This window comes from Malania oleifera, chromosome 4 (assembly GCF_029873635.1).
Source record: "Malania oleifera isolate guangnan ecotype guangnan chromosome 4, ASM2987363v1, whole genome shotgun sequence".
Classification (NCBI taxonomy): domain Eukaryota; kingdom Viridiplantae; phylum Streptophyta; class Magnoliopsida; order Santalales; family Ximeniaceae; genus Malania; species Malania oleifera.
In genome coordinates, this window is record NC_080420.1 from 115,973,888 (window position 1) to 115,993,079 (window position 19,192).

General features: G+C 36.9%; 2 protein-coding genes across 2 annotated transcripts; both read right to left on the minus strand.

The window, feature by feature from the left end:
- Window positions 1-5,287: 5,287 nt before the first annotated feature.
- On the minus strand, window positions 5,288-8,004 carry LOC131153436 (serine/threonine-protein kinase ZRK1-like). The gene is made up of 3 exons (XM_058105729.1): window positions 7,993-8,004; window positions 6,992-7,054; window positions 5,288-6,467 (listed from the first exon to the last, which is right to left on the minus strand). The coding sequence occupies exons 2-3, from the start codon at window positions 7,021-7,023 to the stop codon at window positions 5,444-5,446; spliced, it is 1,056 nt and encodes a 351-aa protein (XP_057961712.1). The 5' UTR covers window positions 7,024-7,054; window positions 7,993-8,004; the 3' UTR covers window positions 5,288-5,443.
- Window positions 8,005-9,229: 1,225 nt separating this feature from the next.
- Window positions 9,230-12,220, minus strand: LOC131153948 (serine/threonine-protein kinase ZRK1-like). Its single transcript, XM_058106392.1, has 2 exons — window positions 11,304-12,220; window positions 9,230-9,359 (listed from the first exon to the last, which is right to left on the minus strand). The coding sequence occupies exons 1-2, from the start codon at window positions 12,218-12,220 to the stop codon at window positions 9,230-9,232; spliced, it is 1,047 nt and encodes a 348-aa protein (XP_057962375.1).
- Between the last annotated feature and the right edge of the window lie 6,972 nt (window positions 12,221-19,192).

A 19,192-nucleotide genomic window follows, 5' to 3' on the forward strand; every position in this document is an offset into this window, starting at 1 on the left:
GTAGAGACTTTTCTTCAACCTGCAGACTAGGTGTTCCTTCCCTGGAACTTCAAATCCTTCTGGTTGCTCCATGTAGATGTCTTCTTCCAAGTCTCCATGTAGGAAGGCTGTCTTCACATCCATTTGTTCAAGCTCTAGATTTAACTTGGCTACTAATCCGAGTATGACTCGAATTGTTGTCATTTTCACTACTGGCGAAAATATCTCGTCAAAGTCAACTCCTTTCTTCTGTTCGAAACCTTTGACGACCAATCTGGCTTTATGCGTCACAATTTGTCCACTACCATCTTTCTTAAGCTTGAACACCGATTTGTTCCTTAGTGCTCTCTTCCCTTTGGGAAGTCTTACCAGCTCATACGTTTGATTCTTGTGTAAAGAATTCACCTCTGCTTTCATAGCTTCTATCCATTTAGCTTTGTCGGTATGAGACTGGACCTCTTGGAAACTTTCTGGCTCCCCCTCATCAGTGAGTAAAAGATATTCTGATTCTGGATATCTTCTCGACGGAATCAGAACACGACCTCTTCCAGATCTTCTGAGCTCAACTTCTTCTGGAGGAGGATATACTTCATCATCTGACTGATGTGATGATTCTGCAATTTCTGGTGGAGGGGGTTGTTGCTCCCCCTGCTCAACACCGTCTACATCTGTTTCCAAAGGATCATCCTGCAATTCTCTATGGTTTGTGGGAGAATATGATGGTGTAGGATCCGTTACAATGACTGGAGCACTGGAACTAGGCTGGTTAGACTTTGTTTGTGGTTTAAAATCCTCAAACACCTGGTTTTCATGGAAAACCACATCTCTCGATCTGATGACCTACTTCCTCTCTGGATCCCATAATCTGTAGCCGAATTCATCATCTCTATAGCCAATAAAGATACATGGAATGGACTTTACGTCGAGCTTTTGCCTATGCTCATTAGATATATATGCAAAAGCTTTGCACCCAAACACTCTTAGATGAGTGTAAGAAACTTTTCTTCTGGTCCATTCTTTCTCTGGAATTCCAAAATTAAGTGGTGCTGATGGTGATCTGTTAATAAGGTAACATGCGACACGAATAGCTTCCATCCAGAATGGCTTAGGTAATTTAGCCATACTGAGCATGCTTCTAACTCTCTCCATAATGGTCCGATTCATTCTCTCAGCTACACCATTATGTTGTGGGGTACGTGGGACCGTCTTTTCATGCCTAATACCACGTTCAGTACAGTATGTTCTGAACTCGTTGGAAGTATACTCGCCTCCATTGTCTGTCCGGAGGCACTTCAATTTCTTCCCTGTTTGCCTCTCCACCATAGCATGAAATTCCTTGAAATATTTAAAAACCTGGTCCTTTGTTTTCAAAAAATATACCCACACCTTCCTTGAAGAGTCGTCAATAAAGGTAACAAAATACCTGTTGCCGCCGATTGATTCTACTTCAATGGGTCCGCATACATCAGAATGTACCAAACTCAATGGCTTTGACCTTCTCTTCATAGAGGAACTAAATGAAACTCTATGTTGTTTCCCAAATAAGCAATGATCACATGGGTTTAAGGCAATACCTTTTGTGATTTTGATAAATGCCTTCTTCGCCAGTGTAAGGAGCCCTTTTTCTCCCACGTGTCCGAGTCTCTTATGCCATAGGTTTGGTGATGCTTCATCTTCCACTGCATTGATGGCATCAGTACAAATCTTCACCTGCATTTTGTACAATGTGCAACAAATGCGTCCTCGTGCTATTGTCAAATTACCTTTTGACAATTTCCAAGCACCTTTCCCAAAGTAGCTTTCATAGCCCTTTTTATCAAGGGCTGCACCAGAAATAAGGTTTAGCCGAAGGTCTGGGACATGTCGCACATCCTTTAGTGTTATGGTGCAACCAATATTAGTCACAATCTGCACGTCTCCGATTCCCACAATCTGAGAAGAACTAGTGTTCCCCATCTTTACTGTACCAAAATCTCCAGATTTATACATTGTGAAGAATTCTTTGTGGGGAGTGGCATGGTAGGAGGCTGCTGTGTCTACCACCCATTTAGTGTCGTGGTTCCCAATATGACAACATGCATCTTCATCAATTGAGAAAACTGATATATCTTGAGTTAAAGTGACCGAGTTCTCACCTTCCTCCTTCTTTTGTTGCTGGCGGCTTTGACCATGATCCCGTCAAAATTTTCGACAATCTTTCTTCATGTGGCCTTCAATGCCACAATAGTAACAAGAGATTTTCCCTCTCTGCCAATTTTTACCATCACTGAATCCGCCGCGATCCTGGGATCTTCCTCCAGATTTGCTTCTACCTCTGCCTCTGGTACTGGTACTTTCTTGAGGTCGGCCCCTGGTTTCAGTAACAAAGGCTTGTGACTGATCTGCACCTGTTTCTTTTCTCCTGGCCTCTTTGTTGAATAAGGCATCTTTTACCATCGCCATGGTAAGTTTGCCGTCAGGAGCTGAATTACTGAGAGTGATGACCAATGTCTCCCAGCTGTCTGGTAAGGAGCTAAGAAGCAACAATGCTTCTGCTTCATCACCAAGATCCATCTTTACTGATGAAAGCTGATTTACTAGATTTTGGAACTCACTAGTATGTTCAGCTATAGAGGTCCCGCTTCTTAACTTCAGATTAACAAGCCGTCTCATTAACATGGCTTTGTTGCGAGCAGTCTTGGTCTGGTACATGTTTTCCAGCTTCTCCCAAAGACTATAAGCATCAGTCTCTTGTGCGACGTGATGATATACCTTGTGGTCAATCCATTGTCTGATTTGACCAGTGGTCTTCCTATTCATTCTTCTCCAATCATCATCTTTAACGGAATCTGGTTTCATACCTTTATAATCCAAAGGATCTTCCAGATCCTTACAATTAAGGAGATCCTCCATCTGAGACCTCCACAGAGTGTAATTGGAGGCTGTGAGCTTGATCATAGTACCCGAGTCCGACTCCTCCATTGATTTTAAGCACTATCTTGCTTGTACAGAAAAATTGGGGCAGAATCTCAAGAAACCGAATGTACGGTTGCATCCGGAACGGTCGAAAACCCTGGAAATGGCTTAAGTTGTTCGAAAAACGGACCTAAAATGGCTTTAAAAAACCTGGTCAAACTTTGGTCAAAATATGTCAACTCTTGGTCAACTTATGCTGACGTGGCAGTTTGCTGACGTGGCGTTTGGGCCCACTGTGGGGTCCACTGATGATGTGGCGTGGGACCCGAGCTGACGTGGCAGGTGACTCAGCTACTGACGTGGGGCTGACTGGGTTGTTGACTAGGCGCCACGTGTCGCTGACTGGCGCGGGACCCGGATGACGTAGCCGCTGACGTGGTCGGCGACGTGGCACTGACAAGTCAGGCTGACTGGACGCTGACGCGGCGCGGGTCCCGGCGACGTGGCGCTGACGTGGCGTCGTCTTCCTCCTGCGAATGTGCGCCGGACGTTCGCCGGCGGGTGAAAGCGCGTGACGCTACTTCCAGAAGAGTAGCCGGCGCGTGTGGGGGTGTGGAAACGTCCCCTGGACGTTGGTGGCGCGTGTAGGCGCGTGCGACGTCCTCTGATGCTGTTTGGAGCTCCGGTTGACACTGTTAGCTTCGTCTGGATGAGAGGAGTTCGGTGGTAGCCTCAAAATTAAATTTTGAGCTACTGGACAGAGGCTCAAAATCTGGGAATTTTCTCCAATCTGAAATTCTACTCCAACAATACGCTCTGATACCACTTTGTTGGGATTTTACAGATCAAGTAATTAATAGATAAAAATAAATAAAGCACACACATACCAAAATTGACACCAGAGTTACGTGGTTCGGCCAAATTCAGGCTTACGTCCACGAGAGCGAGAGATTACTATATACTGGGAAAAATACAGAGGAGGAGGAGGATACAATCACTCAACTCTCACTCAACTCTCACTCAACTCTCTTTATGCAAGCTGCAACAACGATCTGAAGAAAATTTTTTCTTCATCATCTTCTCGGAAACTTCATGCCCTCCTTTGTGATAGTTCCTTCATGGCTTCATGCTCACTTCTCTCTGCAATGGGTCCATCCTGATTTCCTCCTTCCTCTTCTTCCTTTTTTATTTTTCTTTTTAAAAAAATTATTTTTTATTTTTCTACTTCTAAAATTGTTGTGAAATCACTCCATTAAGTTATACACACAAAAAACAAAGATAAAAAAATAGAGAAAATCAAAAAGGAAGAAGAATAATGAATTACTTGATTTGACAATATGCCTTCATCCACAAATTTGATGCACAATTACTATTATCATCAAAAGAAAACTGTCTTTGAGCTTCACTAATATAAAGTCCTGAATGAAAATTTCAACATATTTTCGTATCAAAATACAATTACATTACGCCCTTATTCAAATGTGTTATATACCATACCGCTTCCATTGCACTCCCACTGGACTTGGTTTAAGTTGACAAGGAGGTTTCGTGCATAGACTCCTAAGCCCTCCCATTTATAACAAAATTAAAATGAAAACAAAATAAAGAAAGACATAAGAAATCAAAATTACTTGGCATAAGTGAAAAACCCAAAATTTTTAAAGGAATCACAAAATTTGCTGCCAGCCTTTGTTGTTAGGTTTTTTAAGTGTTGTTAAGTGAGTTGCAGTTCATTGTTCGCCCTTAAGGTAAATTATTTTAAGTGTGCTTTAGATTCATACTTCAATTGAAATGTCTAATTTACAATGAAATTTCATAAAAGATGAGTTTAAACATACAATTTTCGATAAATTTCTCATTTCTTCCTTAAAATCTAATGAGCTAATGTTCAATTTTATAACTATTATACTATATATAAAACCCGTTATAATTTTCTCTTCTAACATCCCCCAACATGGGCACCACAAAGGGGAAAGAGAATTCCAAAATCCAAATCGTAATTTTTTTCATGTGGGTATTTATTGTCCAATAATAAGAAGGGTGGAGAGAGTTTCTCTCACTTACATATTCTTTAAAATGAGTTAGTTGTGGACACATTGCAACCACTATGTGCATGCTCCACTACTCTATAAATTTTTTTTTATTTGAAGGATTAATTAATATAAAAAATGGATAGAAGTTGAAGGGAATTTTAATTTGATTAAGAGAACTAGTATGGATAGTTACGGGTGTATTTCAATTTTATTTTTAATTTGACGAAATAATTGTGGGAGAGAAAATAGAAGCTAAAGGGTATTTTTAATTAGATTGGAGGAGTAGCTATAGGAGTGTTCTAGGTTTTTAAAAAACCACTTCAAACAGTTCCAACAAAATATTTTTCAGGAGAAAATGAAGAGAAAACAAGACAGAAGACTCACAAGAAAGCAGTCCAAACCCACTTAAGATTACGAATACTATATTTTCGGAATTGAAGTAAAAGGTAAGTAAATAAAGTAAAATAAATCCAAATGTCAAAAATCCTGGAACATCGTCCAAGTGAAATAACTTGGATGGAGCCAAGTGAAGCAATTTACTGGGCGAGAGTAGACTGTTCAATCTGCATGAGTTGTTTTGCTGCATCAATCATTGTTGGCCTATCTTCTACTGTTAAATTGATGCACCTCAGGGCAACTGTTGCAAAATCCTGCAACATCTGCTCCATCCCAGACCTTCCAGCTGCCTCTTTCAATACTACAGGATCCACAATCTCACTCAACCTGTTGTTCTCAACAAAATACTTTGCGGGGTTGGATACTTCATCAAGATCATCTATATCCCTCTCAATTTGGCGCCAGAAGTACCTTTGTCTAGTCAAAAGCACCAGCAGAAGCATACCAAAAGAATAAACATCAGCTTTCTCGGTCAAACAACGGGTAGTAAAGTTCTCTGGTGCAATGAATCCCATCGTTCCGTAAGGATCAACTTCTACTTGTGTTTCACCTTCAGGAATGGATATGCAAAGAGAGAAATCAGACAATTTGGCAAAATTACTTTGATCCAGAATAATGTTCTCAGGCTTAATGTCCCTGTGGATGATGGGTGTGGGAAGGGCAGTGTGTAGGTATGCAACTGCAGTTGCTACGTCCACTGCGACCCTTAACCTGCATCTCCATGGTAGAGGTTGCCACTCTGCTCCGTAGGACCCAAAAAGACGACGGCTCAAAGTTCCCTTAATCTCTGCAAGCTCGAACACTAGAATAGGGATTTCGGTCTCCAAGCAGCATCCTAAGAGCTTCAAAACATTCTTATTAATGCTCATCCAGGATCCAATCACAATCTCATTAATAACTGAACTAATATTCGCATCTGGTGAATATTCCTTAATGCAAAGTGGTCTACCCTGAAGAGAGCCCTTGTAGAGTGCATGAAAGCCATCTTTTTTAAAAGCATGGCCTCGGTCACAGATGTTTTTTGCTTTTTTCAGTTCTTCCACAGAGAAGCACCGGATAGGACAACATTTTCCATAAGAAGAAGCAATCACCTCTTTGAGTAACATTGCACCATTCTTTTCAACATTTTGCATCAATGCTGTCTCAGCTGTCGCTTCTTTTCTCCTATTTCTTTTCAAGCATGCAGTCAACATGTTTCAATTTGCAAGCCATCAAATTGACCAAGGATTCTTCCTTTTAATTTCATGGAAAGTTCATGTGCTCTTTTAAGCTTTTTAAAAGACTTCACCTATGGTATTTTTAAGCCAATGAGTTATTTTTCTTGTTCTTCCAACAATTTCAAAAAAGAAAAAGAAAATAAAGAAATTACAGCCAAACATAAACCACAAATATACCAGATAAAGAGTAGGGACATCAAATATATGAAATGAAAACTAGCATATGAACCAGACTTCACCTATGGTAAAATTAAAAAAAAAACATAAATAGAAACAAGATAAAGGTTCGAGAATTCATGAATAAACACAGCCAAATTCAAACTTCCATTCATTTCCAGTTGTAAAGAATTCTTTCAAAGTCGTTACAGACGAAAGAAGAAATCAAATTGTGCATAAGAAAAAATCATCCATAAGCGAAATAAATTCCTAAGGATAAACGATCTTTGATAGAGTGAGTGAAAGGAGATGCACCTTTTTAATTTGAAGGTCTGAAATATAGACATGATCCAATGCCTGATGTGCCCACTGTCCTTACTGGTGAAAGAAAGAGAAGGAGATAAAGAGAACTAGCAGAAAGATTAAGCTTTTTAATATTTTAGTCCATTTTACCAAGGATTCTTCCTTTTAATTTCTTGAAAAGTTCATGAGCTCTTCTGCGCAACCACTTGACACCTTCCGAACAAAACAAAGGGAAAAAAAAAAAACCAAAACAAAAACAAAACAACAATAACAACAAAATCAAGCCTTAGTCCCACTAAGTGTAAAAACAAAAACAAAACACAAAACAAAAAACAAACAAAGCAAAACAAACACAAAAGTCAAAAATTCCCCCACCCACAAAACTAAAAGTCTGGTGGTGCATTTGGATCAAGGAGCTTGTTTGAGAAAGGAAAGGAAAGAAAAATGGAAAGGAAATTCATTTTCCACTGTATTTTCTTAAAGAAAATGGATTCCTTCGTATTTTCCTTTCCTTCACCTAATATTTTCCAAGTTTCAAACGGGCCGAAGACTGCCTCCAGCATGAAAACAAAGATTCGAAAAGCAAAGCAAAAAGATGTTTTTATAATTAAATATGTGATGTAGACCTGAAAAAACAAATGTGCTATATGAACAATAAAATAGAAGTGCGATTTACAAACAGTAAAATCATAGTGGAACATATGTTCAAACAACGGGCAGAGAATTGAATAGGCAGAAGCTTGTGCATCAACATACCCAAGCCCTAAAATTGATCTAAAAAATCTATTTAAATTTGGAAATAGTGCTTTGAAAGCCAATCAAAGCACATCAGGAGAGCCCAACAAAATAAAAGTACACCAGATCAGCAATGATGTGCAACTGTAATAAATCCAAATAAGAGGCAGCGAACTTTAAATTTTCTTTAATTCATGCATAAACACAGCCAAGTTCTAAAAATCTGCTCAAATGATTCATAAGTGAATTGTCTTTGACAGAGAAATAAAGAGATGTACGTCTTTTGTTTGAGGATCAGAAATGGAGAGATAATTTTCTGTCAACGTCTGACTTGCCCGCTGAACTTTGTTATGAAAGAGATGGGAAGGAAGAGAGAGAGCAGAAAAATATATGCTTTATTATCCAAGTCCATTAGTCCAACCATTCTTCTTGTTTTTCTGAACTTCTAGGAAAGTTCATGCACTTTTCTATGCAACCCCCTGGTTAAGCTCCTTCCTAGTTACTTCCTTCTAGCTGACTTCCAAGAAGACACATGATATTGATTTTCTATGCAATGGGTCCATCTTCTTTTCCTCCTGTCCTTGCATTGTAATTTTCAAAGCAACTGCTATTATCTTGTCAATTTGAAATATACATCCATGTTATTTTATTGTATTTACTTTTCTTTAGAAAATGTATGTATGGAATGCTATTCTGTAACACATTTTTCTTCTCAAAAAACATACTTTGTTAACCAATACATTACAATATTTTAAGGTTAAACAACTTGAACCATGTTGCTTCAGCAACATATATCATCTAATAAAAAGAATATGGGAGTAATATAAGCCAAAGAATCCAATCCATAATTATCCAAGTTACAGAAAATTGATCACCAAAGCTTGGCCCTTTAATTTTCTCAAACTATCTGCATACTATCTTCTTTATTTTAATGACCCTTCCAACTTTCTACTAGAATCTAAAATCGTAACATGATGGATTTAATTCCCCAGGGATATTCAATTACAAATGAATGGATTGTTCACTTTAGGTGCCTAGATGGTGACACATGGATTCGAATTCTCTAGTTAAGTATAAATTATGGAAATTAAAAACAACATACATAGTAAAATATTCAGATAAAACTATTGCTACTTTATACTTGAATGAGTTTGATAAAATTTAGTAAAAACAGCACAGCAGATAAATTAAAATTTTGGGCATTCTACTGAAAAGAAAAAGAAGGGAAACAAAATACACAAAAAAAAAAAAAGGAAAATATTTTTAAAAAGATGGTCCAAGGCACTAGCCAAACCTCAAGTCCAAACTCCAAATAAAATAAAATAAAAATCTGAAAAGCTAGTTACAAAGAGCAGACTGCTCAATCTGTAAAGATGTTTTGGTATATCAGTCATTTTTGTCATGTCATCTACTGTTACTTCATGCATCCAATGGCAATCGCGAACACTGCTCCTTCCTGGACCATCAAACTGCATCTTTCAGTATGATTGAATCCATAATTTTCACCCTAATATTTCATCCAACTGGATAGTCATCATGGTCATCCTTGTTCCTGTTCTCATCATCATGCCAAAGGGGGAAAAAATCAGGTTTCTCAGTCACAGAACCAGTAGATGCATGGTTAGTTGCAATTAATCCCCAAGTTCTGCACACAAAGTCCCTCCATGAGATTCATAATCAGAAATAGATATGCACCATGCGAAATCAGACAGTTTGAAAACATTGTCTTGACATAATAGTAGAGTCTTGGATTTAATATTCCCATGGATGATGGGCCTGGAAAATGCAGGGTGTGCAAAACAGAAAAACTGTGAAGCTATTTGTCTCATCTGTCATGAAAATCTGCTAATTGTAAACTAAATGAGTATTTTACATTAATCTATAAGTTAAGTTGTCTCTGGACTAACAATTTATCACCCACAATTACTGCAAAGTTTTTATAATCAAATGGTCTGGAAGAAATGCTTATAATTTCTATGAAAAATTTTACCATCAAACAGTCTTGCTCACCTGCAAGATCCAGCTCAAGCATGATAAACAGAAAAATATTTACTTCATCACCATTGAATCAAAACAACAGGCTTTTTTGCTAATATAGTATGCATTAGATGCATCAAAGATACAATATTCCGTACCAGTAAGGCTATACAAATTTTGGTCCAAACCAATATAACCAATCCACAAACCAGTTCAGTCCCATCAGTTTGGTTCCGAAATTGGTTCGGCTTAGTTTAGTTCAAAATCTTACCACCGAAAAAATTTGGTTCGGCTTTTGGTTATGCTCAGCAAGTTTCAGTATCGATTGAAAACCAAAATATTTTATTACTGTTTTTCTAAAAATAAACTTTTTAACATCTATTTATATTATTCAATTCATAGTGAATACCCTTTTTTAAGTGGTCATGAAGTACAGAAGAATAATTCAAAACTTGGAGAAGTTTTCAGGAAGTTGAGTTGGTTCAATGGCTTCCTAGCAAAGTTAGAGAAAATTAGGAGATGCTATGAGGTGAGGTGGTTCTCAGGATTTCTAAACCAAACCAAATTGGTTCAGTTTTCAGTTCCAAGAGTGATTCAGTTCGGTTCCTCCTCCCACAAAAATGAAAAATCTTAGTTTCATAATTTTTTGCGGTGTTCAAACCCAACACAGCACCAAAACAAGGCCACGGAAAATTATGCACAAAAGAGGTAGCCAGCCATATAAGGTAAAGGAAGACTGATTTTTGTGAGAGAGAGGGAGAGAGGAAGAGAGAGAATTATACATTTCAAACAGCAATATAAAGCTGATTTCTGAACAATCTCTGATTTGACTTCTGGTAATTAAGACGGAGAAAGGGAGACGAGAGAATTCATGTACTATCTTACTATTCCTCATCTCTTTTGACTTTGCCGAAAGTTCTTGGACTATTCTATCCAACCACTCTCCTTCATTCATGCCGACTTCTAAAAGGATTTGCATGCATTTTTTTGACTTTGCATTTCCTATTTATGTTGTAGCCAATCCCATCTTGTGAGACTCGTGGCATGGCTGTCATTGTTGTTGCCTCAATAGAGTAACGTTTTACAAGGATACACATTCATGATTCCTACCTGAATGTATTGCACAGAAATAACATTTTCTGTGTGTTTGGGAACTTGGAGTTCAGGTTTGAATTTACGTGGATTTGGACAAAGTGGATTGAATTTATCCAAATCCACACAAATCTACAAGGACACTTCCAAATACCATCTTAGATTAGATATTCAGTGAGAGAGGGTCGATCTTCTATTTTTTTGGATAAGGTTTTTTTTTTTTTTGTTATTAAAATTTAAAAAAAAAAAAATGAAGTGAGTAGGAAGTTGTTACTCATTTTTGTGGAGAACTCATGCATACTTCAATATCCCTCTGAGTTTGAGCTTCATATCAATTGCTGCAACTGCAAAATAGTAGGATAATCTCACAACTACTTGAACAGAACTTTGTAAATGTAAAGAGGGAAAACATATTACAATTAAAAAAATATATATATGTAAAATAATATCAAATGTTACAATAAATTCCTCATTACAACACTGAAATAAAAAATATAACCTCATCTAACGAAGAACAGACCTCTCAATTTGCCTAAGTTGTTTTGCAACGTCGGTCATTGTTGGCCTATTTTCCTCTTTTTTACTGGTGCACCTAAATGCAAGTTCAGCAAGATCTTGCAACTGCTGTTCTTTCCCAGGCCAACTTTCCTCTTCCAATATTGAGGGATCCACAACCTCACTAAGCAGATTGTTTTCAAGATCACAATCCTCGAGATTGGATAGAACAAACGAATCAACATTCAGAAGCTGTCCAGTCAGAAGCACAAACAGAAGCATCCCGAAAGCAAAAACATCCACTTTCTCGTTCACAAAACCAGTATTTAAGTATTCAGGTGCAATGTACCCCATTCTTCCCCGCACAACATCTTGTACGTGCGATTCCCCATCAGGAATAGAAATGCAAAGTGAGAAATCAGACAATTTGGCCACATTATGTTTATCCAATAGAATCAACGAGGCTCTAATACCCCTGTGGATTACGGGCCTGGAAAATGCAGTGTGAAGATATGCAACTACACTAGCTACATCAATTGCGATCCTCAGCCTACATTTCCAAGGTAAAGGCTGCCCATGTGTTCCTTGGGAACCACGGAGACGACCTTCAAGACTTCCATTCTCTGCAAATTCATGCACTAGAATTGGAATTTTGGCCTCTAAGCAGCATCCTATAAGCCTCAAAACATTCTTGTGGACACTCATCCTTGATCCAATCACAATGCTATTAACAACAAATTGATGCACCACAAATTCACCTTCAAACTTCTTAACAAAAACTGGCCTGTCTTGAAGAAAACCCTTGTATAATCTACAATCCCGTGCAGAACATAGAGAAAGTGTGTCATAATTATTTGTCACTCTCTCAATCTCTTTGATAGTGAAGTTACGAATAGGATTACATTTTCCATCACAAAAGGAAATCAGCTCCTTCATCAACATACTTCCATTTTTTATGAATGAAACCACCTCTCTTGCTTTTCTTTTCTTTTTCCGCCTCAGGCACACACTCATCTTGCTCCAATGACTTGTCTGGAAAAGTCACTGAACAATAAAAATTAGAAACAAGTCTGCATATATACAAATGCATCCACTATTACTTCAACTATGAAAAAATAAAACAAACTAAGTCACAAGCATTATGCTCCTTCCCTTTTTTTTTTTGTTTGGGGGGGTGGGGGGAGATTAGAAAAGCGAAAGAAGTGCATTAAGAGAATAAGCATGCTCCAAACAAATGCAAAACTGGGAAAAAAATAAAATTAATAATACAATAAAAGCTTCCCAGCACTCATATATATCAGCCGAAGAATTTCCTCTGTAATCTACAAAAGTTGAAGAACATACGCAAGCCAACAAAACCATCTTGTCCAAAATTGAGTGCCCATGCTGACATTGACCCTTAAAAATTCTAGCATTTCTCTCCATCCAAATACCGCAAATCGTTGCTATCTAAGCACATCTTCAAAAAATCTTACCTGTCTTCTCCCTCCCAAAACCCCTGAAATGGCTCCCTAACATAGTAGAAAAGGCTTCTGGATGAACTCGTTGTTATCCAAACATAACAAAAAGACTAAGATTACAGGAACTAGACTAATACAAAAGAAATTACCAGAGATCCATTATTATGGTACCATATAATGCGAACATCAAGCATGCTTCAGCTTTGTGAACGAGAATAGGCTAATCACTAAACATTATGGATGTCTCAAAAGCACTCGTCTTGTAGATAAAACTGTCTACACTGTAGTGATATGCTATGGATCCTATAACACCTCCCAGATCAAAGTTAAAGGTGTTTGAAGTTGACCACTTCTTGCAAAAAAAAGGCTTCTTACAATAATGATAGTCCATTAACATTACTGTCACCAAAAACTGTTCTACATTGAATTTTTTGTATATTTTCATTTTTTTCAGAATATATTATCTTGTGTATTTATTTTGATAAGTTGCCTGGGTTTTAATTAGTAACCGAAAATTGAGCTCATATAAGTTACAACTTTAATCAAGTTGATTTGTGAATTGTGATGGCCTTACAAATTGGCAGTATGTGATGAAACGATCATTAACTTTGATCAGTAAAACTTGTTCCTTTTCACAGGTTGTAGGATTTCTATATTCCAGATTCAAAAATTTGGGGAAAAAAAAAACAGAAAGAATAAACTAAAAACACAAAAAAAAAAAAAAAAAAAAACAAATGTATACTTTGAAATATGAAAGCAAAAAATTTTTCCAATCTTGCTGAACTTTTGAAAAAGCTCGCTCCCTTAAAGAATCTAGAGCCAATGCACCACAAAGAAGCCAAATAATGAATCTTCTCCCAAACCGGCTGCCTGTTGAATTTTATCCCTAAAAAAATCAGTGCATTGCGCCCCAACCATAAACCCCACAGCACTGCAAATATTCCACTATTCAACAGAGCAGCCCTATCCTTTCTTCTTTCGAAGCCCTCAAAAGAGACAGCCAACATTCCATCCACTGTCGCTAGGCAAGCCGAAGCTTCTACTAATGCGCCAAATAAATTATTATAAATGCTCCAAGCAAAAACATAGTGTAAGAACAAATGAGGAGCCAACTCAAAATTCAAATAACAAAGCACACAAACATCTAGAGATAAGGCCTTCAAAGGTCTCCTAGTTTGCAACTGATTATTAGTATCAATTCTCTTAAGCACAATCACCCAAATGAAAGCCTTAATCTTTGGGAGAGCCTTGGCCTTCCAAATACATGAAAATAAGGAAAACAAGAGTTGGAATGGGTCAAAAACTCAAAAAAAGATTTACAAGAATATAAGCTTGAATGATCCAAAGCCCAAGACCAAGTATCCCTAGCTAAAGAAATACAAATATTCAATAACAACAAGAAGGAGAAAAGTTCCATCATCTCTCTATCTTTTAGAGATCTTTTGAATGAAAGTTCCAAGAAACCAAAAGGCTACCCAAATCAGTCACAAAAGAAGCAATCATACTATCTTTCCCTGAGCTCCATTGAAAGAGGTCAGGATAAGATGTGGATAGGACATCATTCCCCAACCACATATCTTTCCAAGAACGAATTTGAGAACCCCTCCCGCAACAAAATTAATGTAAGGAGTGAATAAGGGATAAATCTGAGAAATAGATCTCCATAGACTTTAAAGAACATTGCAAATAGTGGTACCCCACCCATTCACACACAACCCATGCTTACTACTAATCAATTTATGTCAAACGGAATGATCTTCTAAGGGGAAACGCCATGACTATTTAGCTAGGAGAGCGATGTTTTTAGACACCAAATTTCCAAGACCTAGCTTCGCTCCTTTTTAGACCTATAGACCTCCTCCGACCTAACTAAATGATCTTGAAAACCCCCAACTCATGACCATAAGAAATCTCTCATTATTTTCTCAATCTTATCAACAATCCCCTCTAGAATTTTAAAAATTGACAAATAATATAACGCAATGCTAGATAAACCAGCCTTAAAAAGGGTGATTCTGCCCCCAAGGGAAAAGAGTGCTCCCTAAAGGGACCCCTAAGTAAATCAAAGGCCACCCTAAAAGACCACAGCCAACCTCTAAAGCCCGCTCCCTGTCATGCTCAAGCGGTACATTAATATTTGGTAGACCACTTTTACCCAAATTTATTTTCAGCCCCAACAGCCTCTCAAATACATGGAGGATACCCAAAATACATCTAAAAGGCCTATGATCATCTAGAAAGAAAGTAGTAGCATCCACAAACAGAAGATGTGAAACCACCACACCCTCTCTCCCCACTTTCAAACCTTTCACCAATCCTCAATCCGCAACCGTATCCACCATTCTACTCAACATATCAATTACTAGGACAAATAGAAAAGGAGAGAGTGGGTCCCATGGCTTTAAATAACGGCCGCAACCATTACATAACGCTGTTATGCAACAGTTTTTTGGGTCACCGATACCGTTACACACTGCGAAATCAGTGGCAAGAAAAATCATGGCTGTAGTGGCCGTTACGGACCGCGACAATTACGTAAAGGCCACTATGGCCGTTATGTAACCGCTACAAGATTGTTACACCAAAAAAATTATTTTGTTTTCTACTTTTTCTTCTCACTTTTTCCCTCTCTTTCATAAATCATTCTCAATATACCATGTAACGGGAGGGGAAAAAGATTATAATGAGGATGACAATGATACAAAATTTACTATTCCTTTAAATACACGCAAGAGATGCATTAATTAACAGTTTGAAAATACTAACTTGTTAGGAAAATATTTTATTTTGATAATATTAGTAATGTGATATTTATGTTCTATATTTTACAACTTTTCTTTTCTAGCAATTTTATATTTGTGTTATTCGTATGTCTTATGTGTCTAATAGATTAATGGAGTGTATAATGTGTTTTGTTTTATTAAATAATTTAGCACACATAAGAATTTATCACAGACAAGAACAATGAGAAGTATAAATATGCACACACGTAATTTTTCTATCAATGGTGGTTTAAAACAAATGTAAACTTGTTGCCCTTACCAAATAACTTAGTTACTCGAACTAAAGAATCCAAAATACACTAAAACTCTTTCTAAAAAGGGCTAAAAGCTTAAAAAATGCAAGTACGCTAATATGCACAAGGTTGTGCATGCTTCAAAAAAATTCATAGTCGTTACACCCGCTTTCCGTTATGTAACATCCACTACTCCCACTTCCCATTACACTCGTTACCATTACGTTACCTTACCAGCTATCACAATTTAAAACCATGGTGGGTCCCCTTGCCTAATGCCTCTAGAAGCCCTAAACCAAAACTTAAGTAGTTAAGTTCAATGTGTATAACAACAGAAAACCATATATTGGACAAAACAACCCTTAACCACTAATGCCACATCTCACCAAAACCCTTCTTGCAAAAATATTGTCCAAACAACTCCAACTAACTCTATCATAAGCCTTCTCAAAATCCAGTTCGAATATGAATCCACTCTTCTTCCTCCTACAAATATCCTCGACCACCTCATTGGCTACCAAAATGGCATCCATTATCTATCTATCCCCCAAAAAAGCATTCTGATTTATCGAAATAGTCTTATCAAGCATTGCGCCTACTAGCTAGAACTTTGGTGATAATTTTATAAACACTAGAGACTAGGCTAATAGACCTAAGTCATTTATCTTAATAGAGCTTGATTTCTTAAGCACTAGGGTAATAGAAGAAAAGTTACTGCTCTTACTCAGAATCTCATTCCCATAAAATTCATAAAAGACTTTAAGCAAATCATCCTTAATAGTACCCCGTAGTCTTAGAAAAAAGCTGGATTAAAACCATTCGGACCTAGAGCCTTATCCCTATCCATCCCAAAAACTACCCCTCTCACCTCCTCCTTCTCAAAAGTTCTCTATAACCAAAGCCTTTGATCTTAGGAGATGAGGTCCCACTCTAAACCAACAACCATCGGTCTACAACCCTCTTCTTCAGAATAAAGATTATCCAAAAAATTAGATATCTCAAGAGGCAATTCTATCAGGATCATTAATAATTCCCCCTCTTCGAACCTCCAACTCTCTAATCATATTTCTTCTTATCTTAACTTCAGCTAACCTATAAAAAAAGTCAATATTACAATCTCCTTCTTTTGATCCATTTAGTTTGGTTTTTTGTCTCTAACTCCTCATTTCCTTGAAGATCACCTCTTCCAATTCATTTTTTAAAGAGACTCTTTTGGCCTCCTCACTCTTTGAAAGGTTAGTATCCTCTTCATTTATATCCAAAGAATCCAACTCACCTAAGATGCTGCTTTTTCTAATCCTAAGTATTAGATTACCACTTTACATAAAAAAGCTTAAGTCATTAGGTTGTGCGCCAACAATCGATATCAAACTTTAACACTCTTCTCCATGTGTAGCCTGACAGCACTTGGAGATATATAAACACGATTGATAACACACATTACAAGGAAAAAAGTAGTTTTTTAAACACCATAAAATAAATGCAGGCAACAAGACTAAAACCTAGGACCTCCTAGTAACCAGCTCTGATACCATGTTAAATTACCACTTTAATTAAAAGCTTAAGTCATTAGATTGTGAGCTAGCAACGTATATCAAGCTTTAACACTAACATCCCCAAACATCTCATTTTTCCAAATTTTCGGATTCTCCTTCAATCATTTCAATTTTCTCATAAAGCTAAACCCTTGCCAGCCCCTCCCACGCCCGCCCTCTTCCCATGAGCTCCTCACTAGGGGCTTAAAAGAAGCATGGTCCAGCCACATATTTCCTCTTTGTAAATTATTCTTTCTAATGAGATCTCTCCTTTTGCTATCAAAAATATTCCAGAGTGAAGGACTTCCTTGTAGACCATAGGGTTTCCAATTTCTACTATGGCATTCTCTTTTCTCTCCTTGAGCTCCCCACCAAGGCATTGGTTTTTTTTTTTTTTTTTTGGGCAAAGCATGGCACTGAGGTAAAGAAAATGCTATTTTGATAAGACTGTCTTTGTGAACAAGAAAATAGAAACAAATGAACCAGTATTTTGGCAGTAAAACAATGAGGCACAGAAGAAAAATTCAAACCAAAAGCAAAGGGCTGGACACCCATTTAAATCCACTCTCAATTGCGACGGAATTGTTGTCAAAGATTATCATAACACTTCTACATTATGCTCAAGATCGTTTCCAAATCCTCCACACGCGAATTAAAATCTTTTCCGTGCTCTGTTTGTTTGTGGGTGTGTCTGAGAGAGAGAGAGAGAGAGTACCTTTTTGAGAACAGACCATGTATGGCAAATCCAATAACGCTTCTTCTTCATAACTCTGCAGGAGTACCTCTGCAGGGAAGAATTGAATATCGATGTACATTTCAATGCAACCAAGTCCAAACCCCACCTACCCCACTCACCCCGCTCCCCACCCTTCTTCTTCCAGCTGACTTCCAAGAAGATTCATGGGTTGACTTCCTCTTCAACCCAGACGGCGAAGGGATTTGGTTAAACGAGTTAACCCGACCCAACAAAAACACAATTTCCTATAGACAGAATTATGGTTTAGGGTTTAACTTCTTCCCCTCTTATTTTTTTTTTTTTTTTTTATATCCCGAGTTTCTCAACTTACACACTAATCTCACACCTACGCTAACTATGCCCTCACCCAACATAGGAGGTAAATCGCAAATGTGCGCTACAAGCGATATAATCAAATATGAGCTTCCAATAGATTTTAAGAAAAACTATTCGAGAGTTATTATTGCACAAATTCATCCTTTAAATAAAAACGTCCAATCCCAACTTTCCCATGAACTCTTTCACAATTTCATGTTTTAACTTGAAGAGCCTTTCACAAAATTGAGGTTATGGAAAAATGAAATTACAAAATATGGGTGCCGTGAGATTTATTAAAAATATTAGATTTTTGTGTGTATCTATATATATATATATATATCTATATATATATATATATATATATATATATATATATGTCGTGCGCATGTCTATTAACGCATAATATGCACATATAAAATGTTGGAAATATAAAAAAATTTAAAAAACAGAAATTCAAATGCATAGATACAAAATCTAGATCTAGTTAGCAATTTTTGAATTTATTTAAAAATTAAAAATTATGGTTTGAAAAATTATGATTTTTATAAATTATGCTTTTACAATGAAAATCTTATGTAGTAATTATGATTTTCAATTTATAATTTTACTACTATATAAATATTATTACAGTATTTTTGAAACTCAAATTTTAAGATTTTGCTTATACTATGAATTGTGATCTTTATTTTATTATGTTTATTATTCAAATCTTGGGATCTTTATTTTACCAATATATGTTATTATTAACAAAATAAATCAATATAAATTAGAAATTATATCATTTCTACTTTATATGATATATCTCCAAAATCAAAACACTATTATTAATAACTAACACAGAATTAATAG

Bases quoted from the DNA above. Each gene is read 5' to 3' on its own strand.
- LOC131153436 (XM_058105729.1), bottom strand. From the start codon at position 7,023: ATGTCTATATTTCAGACCTTCAAATTAAAAAG. The intron at 6,468-6,991 runs GTGCATCTCCTT...GAAAAGAAATAG, and splicing joins CAGACCTTCAAATTAAAAAG to GAGAAAAGAAGCGACAGCTG.
- LOC131153948 (XM_058106392.1), bottom strand. From the start codon at position 12,220: ATGTTGATGAAGGAGCTGATTTCCTTTTGTGATGGAAAATGTAATCCT. The intron at 9,360-11,303 runs GTCTGTTCTTCG...CTTTGTGTGCAG, and splicing joins CAACTTAGGCAAATTGAGAG to AACTTGGGGATTAATTGCAA.